Genomic DNA, 6,150 nt, shown 5'->3' on the forward strand with positions numbered 1-6,150 from the left:
TGTACTTAGTTAGCGTTTAACGTTGACCGAATGTAGATATTTATTTTTGTTATATTGTATTGTACCCGAAATTCTTATATTTATGTATGAATACTTATAGAATTTGAATAGTGATTGACGAACCTGAAAAGTATCCTTAGACATCGTTAGATGTAAGCGATTATAAATTCCTTTGTACCCTGCATGTATCGACGTATCGAAAGCATTTAAATGTGTGTACTGTGTACCCGTTGCGTGTTTGGCCTCGGCGGGGCTTCGCTGGCCTCAACTGGCCTCAACTGGCCTCAACCGGCCTCAGCGGGGCTTTACCGAGCCTCCTGTGTCTCGTCACATGTTCGACCAGCGAGGAAACGTAATACCGATAACTGTGTCCATTGATTTGTGCTTCACGCTGTAGTGACAAGTGCATGTCGAGTTTTATAAAATTTGAAGTACTATAATCTTATAACAAATATTTAAATAAGTTATCAATTCCCCAATATTGTGGAAGATGTATAATATTTTTTACTAATAAATTTAATATTGTATGGCGTTGTTTTATTTAATGTTTTAAAAATGAGTTCATTAAACTCTCACATAACTAGTATTGAATGATGGGTTGTGAAAATGTTGTTTTTGCGATCAATACACAATTTTAAACAGTTTATTGAAATTGTATCTCTTGTCATTAATTAATACACAATTGATAACAGTTATAATAATTTATTAAATATAACATCACAATGTTCATCATAACAATTTCACATACACTACGTGTAAAGCACAATTAACATCGCCTTCATTTTTACTAGATATCTCTCACAATGAACCAATTTGAGTTTCATTATAAACATCCACAGTATTTTAAATATTAACTAACAATTTTATTGGTGTTACAAATAATCCCTTATATTCCAAATGTATTATTTAAATACAACACTGATGTTAGAGCCTATGCACAAGAAGCTTTTAAACTATATAAGAGATTATATGCAGTTGAAAAGGCAAAAAACCGATACAGTCGGAATCTGTGTACATAGAAATGTGCGTATTAACAGCTGTTTTAAAACGATCCCAATCTCAGTCCAAGAATGAACCAATCAAAATAACTCATTTGAAATCATATCATAAATACTTTGTTCTGATTGGTCTGTTTTCGAGATAGATTGTAAAAACGATCGGGATTGTTTATTGAAATGGCAGTGTAACGCGTGGAGAGCGCGGGTATAAAATACGGCGTTAGAAAAGTCGTATATTTATTTTGGTGAGCGAAATTTTATCCTTTATTTCTTCAATTAAAGCCTATAAGTTAAAAACGACAAATAAAACATGTTATAGGTGAAATGAAATTTGATTATGAAGGAATCTGGATAAAAATTATTACCATAAGTGCGCTGGTTTTAAATAAACTAATTTATAAAACGTCCATTTATAAAATTTTATGCCCTATATCTTAAAGCAGTAGTTTTAACCGTTTTGTTGTGTCTTAAGCTTTGTGCAAAATTATTTTTGTACATTTGTAAACAATAAAAACGAGAATTAGTGTAAGTGTAACCGCATGCAATCAATTACTAAATATAGGATTCATCTACTGTAATCAGTTTTGCTTTTTGTGTTTGTAGCCCAAAAAAAATTGACGCGTCACATTAATTGTTTTGCAAATAACATTTTACTTGTCAGTATGTCTTAAAAGCGGAACTTAAAGTAAGCATACTGCTTTATACATACAAGTATACACATTCACACATCTGCTTGTAGATATAACAAAATATAATGCACCGAGTGTAAATCCGCTGTCTACCTTCATAATCTGAATTTAAGTATACAAAACCACTAAAAAATAAATAAACGAAATATAATTAGCACCAGTATAACAGCACAGGAGCGTAAGTTACAACTACCATTTATTTACTTTGAATTAGGTATTAACAACTTGGGACATACGAATAAATATAATATTACTTTTGTTATCACTTGACGGAATTTCTGTGTCTACTTTAGTTAATTCTAAGTCCAAACACGGTAAGAATAACTTTAATTTTTTTTCTGTCATTATTTTATAAGTCTAATTCATAACACGGTAGCTGAATAGTTCAAGCATATGGCACAAAAGTAAAGACTAAATATTAAACAAACTCAAAGTTACAACAAAAAGTCCTAAATCTTTATATATAAAAATGAATCCCTATAACCCTTGGTCACGCCATCACGCGTGAACGGCTGGAGCGATTACACTATATTTTTTTGTTGTGTTTGTTGTTCAGAAGAAGATTCTTATGAAAGAAAAAAAACAAAAAATTGCGCGGAAAATTAAAATATTAAGAAAACTTAACGACTATATTAATTTTACATAATTGTCAATGGTTTGAAATAACTGTCAGCGATCGACAGAATGCGCGCGTGCATACATAGTTAAGACAGGACAACGTCTGTAGGGTCAACTAGTAACCCATAAAAATAACTCATTTGTAATGGTATCTACCAATTTTTCTCCTGATTGGTCCATGGATCCGACAGTAGTCATGAAGAACGTTTATATTATAGAAATCGGTCATAAGAAAATAAGCCTTCAAGACTTGACGATTTCCATTACCTAGGAACCCAGAAGAAACCATAGTTAGAAGCAACATCATTATACATAATTGTATTTTTATATATGTGCGCTTACCTCTTATTAGTTGCCATAAAGCCTTATTTTAATATTTCGCTACTTAGAAAAATAAAATTCTTGATTACGGTTGGTTAATCATTATTCATTGCACGATGACCTTAATAATAAATAGAAATAAATAAAAATATTAGATACCTTAATTTTGGTCGTTTAGTCATCGATCGATTTTTTTTTTCTTTACACACTTGTGAGTCAAACATTAAAATAAAAATAGTTTCGTTTATATACATAAGTATGTAACCAACCAAAGGACCAAGCTTTGAAGCTAGAACCATGGTTATCCTAGAATTGAGGGATACGCACCCTCAGGATATTGAGGACCTGAGATTTATCAAATCTGCATAATGACATAGAAGTCGCTTTATTTGTGTCAGACACAAGCCACCCTTTATTATTCTAGCTACGCCCATGAATAATCTTAGCTATTTTAGCCAATAGATCTCATATTCGCTATGTACAGATTATATCCGAAAATTAAATCTTAAAAATATAAATAACTTGATGATCATCAATTCGTTCAACGAATTCCCATAAATTAATTCCCACTATTTTATGTCAACATAAATAAATTATTTTAGCGCAAATAAACAATTGACCATGGTCCTGTACACAATATTGTGAAAGGCGACAAACGAACGTGTTGACAGATGGAAGCACGCGTTGAACGCGCACCTCACAAGCATGGGCTATAAAATACTTGCTAAAAACAAATTGCTGCATGACAGATAATGTGCATCACAGAAGCCATTTTTAATCTATGCTCAGACAGCATTTAATTCCGGACGGCAGTGTAATGGTCTACGTAGTGCTAAAAAGTCTTCCCTCCGATCGCCAACATTATGTTTTCAAACGCTATCCAGTTGATCAGAGCCCACGGCCCGAGGCGCATCCACAACGGCAAAAATCCTTTGTACAATGACAACACCCCTTCGTTTTTCACGGATTGTTGGAGGCAATCTATCATGCCGCGATACAATGTACCCCTGGAAATAAAAAATATGTTTAGAAAGATTAATCAGTGATATATTATTGGGGAATGTTTATAATGTTCAGTTTCCGCGACGGTTGGGCGAACAGTCGGGATGTTGGACGATTGTGTAGATGTGCCATTATTGGGATAGATATATCAATCTATAATTGTAGGTAACGCAAGTCATTATTGATCGTAAACGCAGACAGACAATATATACTGTACTATTTATAGGTACATGCTTAGTGTTATAAACGTCGGGCTTAATTGAGTCATTATCTTAGCCGTGACTGCATTTTACGATTTTTTCTCTTTGTACTGGAATATAACCTTTCTGTAAAATATTCTTAAGTACAAATTGAATTGCCGTTTTTGCTGTTCGCGAAACATGCGATTATATGATTAAAACATCCGATCCGATTGCATTGCGATAAATAATTAACTCATTTTAAATGTTAATTTAACCTTTGTTCATTGTTTTAATCATACTCATATTTAAATTAGAATGCCTGGAGGTCTTCAACTGGTATTTAGCCGTTATTTTTTTTTTATTATTAAAACTGCCGCTCCTACTAAAATCGATTAATTTCAATATAATGATCTTTCGAGGATCATAAAGTATAAACAGTAAACACTAAACCTAAACATGCGTAAACAAAATTCGTACAACCTACGCATCAATAACGTAGACAAACTTTTACTTTCAAGAGAAAACATTACGTATACATTGGGTGTGGGGTAATTGTGTTGTCTCTCTCCAACCCATAGTAATCGTAAGGGACGGATGACGGGAGGATCTGTAAGCGACTTTGACCCGGTTCAGTTGCCCTCGACCTCAGACTCGCTTACGAGTTAGAAGCGCTTGCACAAACTGGACCGGCGCGTTTCTCTGACTGACTTTTAGATTTTATTGCGTTTTATTAGGTCAGTTATATAGATTGGTATTTTTAGAATCGTGTAACTGCAGTAATGTGTTTCATTGCGTAATCAACGGTTTTAGCAATTCTAATTACAGTTAAAATAAATACTTATTTTTTATTTTGAATAATTTTTTCACGTTACATTAACCTTAATAAAGCCGTCATAAAGATCAGCAACTCCCTACAACATTCTGAAACTGTAGTTAGACACGACCAACTCACCTCCCATCAGGCCCAACAGGCTGGTTCATGAGCCTGGTCTTCATCACGTCAGCAGGAGTTCCTAAAACAGCAGCCACGAATCCCGCAGTGAACGCGGCGGCTGCGTGGACCAAGGCGTTGTCCGCCATGCCGAACTCTTTCATCAAGTACTGCTTGGTGTAGTCGTATGCTGCTAAGTCTCCCATGTTGACGAGAGCTGCTCGTTGGACATTTGGTACGGCGCCTGTAAGCGTTTTTATTCAATATTAATTTTGTACATATTAAACTATGTTTAAATGGGCAGATATTTCTGAGATAGAGCAATTAGAACGCTCTCCAGGAAAACTTGAAATGAGCTTCAATATCGCTTTTTTTTATAAATTCATATAATCATATATGCAAACGCGTGCCACTTCTGATCCTGGCTTACTAGAGTTGTAGTGATGGGTGTGAGGGCGGGAAAGTCTCTATCATCATATATTACTGTTTCTATAATCCATAACCTATCTCATAATAATTATTGATAAATAGAATAAGTCTAATCTTTGGTAGAAGGAATACCCTTTATGGGGCGCTGCGAGCTCCTAGCCTTGAATCAAAAGTGAATGTCATATACAATCATTACTTTCGAAGGCACCCTCGTACTACTCCATACAAAAGGGGTTACAATAATTTGCTTAATATTTACAAAACTACATTCACATATTCTAACACTTTTAGTGTCCGAACGGGGAGGCAAAGCTTCAACAAGTGCATTATTTTTTTTGCTATGATGTAGTCCGTCCCATGGTGTGATAAGGGGCAAACTTGACGCCATATCGGGCGTAAATTCCTGACTCCGATCCGATTTTGAACAGATAAACCGAATCACATTGCCCGGCCCGGGGTTATTTTAAAATTGAAATTTTACATTCAATACAGCATTGAAACATATTTACATAACTCCGTACTCACCCCTCCAAAACCCTAAAATCCCACTCTCAGCATACAGCATGGCGTACGCCTGTCTGCAGTTGGCGAACCTGGGCGCCTTGCCCTGCAGAATGTTCCTTCCTTCAGCCTGCATCTGAACCTTCACGAGGTCAGTGGGAGACGCGATAAACTGCGCCAATGAGCCCGCCGCCAGTCCGCCTGCCGAACTTCACAACCATTATGATACGTTGAGGACATGATGATGATGGGGTATTTGACATTGATATAAAATTATTTAATCGCAATATTTTATATTATATTTTTCCCCTGACGAATCCCTTGTGGCTTGAAGTCTGCAGCCTACGAAACGCCGGGAGAAAATTAAAATATAAACGCGATAAATCCGAAAAAATAATTTCATTTCAAAGTTTAACATTTGCGGAAGAAATTTGCGAAATCCATGGGTAATGTAATTATGTAATAAATAATTGATTATG

At 35.0% G+C, this 6,150-nt stretch overlaps 1 protein-coding gene across 1 annotated transcript; it reads right to left on the reverse strand.

Moving 5' to 3' along the window:
* Nucleotides 1–686: 686 nt before the first annotated feature.
* On the reverse strand, nt 687–5,897 carry LOC119191274 (mitochondrial uncoupling protein 4-like). The gene is made up of 3 exons (XM_037445181.1): nt 5,696–5,897; nt 4,763–4,985; nt 687–3,633 (listed from the first exon to the last, which is right to left on the reverse strand). Exons 1-3 carry the CDS (start codon nt 5,805–5,807, stop codon nt 3,459–3,461), a joined length of 510 nt encoding a protein of 169 aa, XP_037301078.1. The 5' UTR covers nt 5,808–5,897; the 3' UTR covers nt 687–3,458.
* Nucleotides 5,898–6,150: the final 253 nt, after the last annotated feature.

This window comes from Manduca sexta, unplaced genomic scaffold (genome assembly GCF_014839805.1).
Source record: "Manduca sexta isolate Smith_Timp_Sample1 unplaced genomic scaffold, JHU_Msex_v1.0 HiC_scaffold_1287, whole genome shotgun sequence".
Taxonomy (NCBI): Eukaryota; Metazoa; Arthropoda; class Insecta; order Lepidoptera; family Sphingidae; genus Manduca; species Manduca sexta.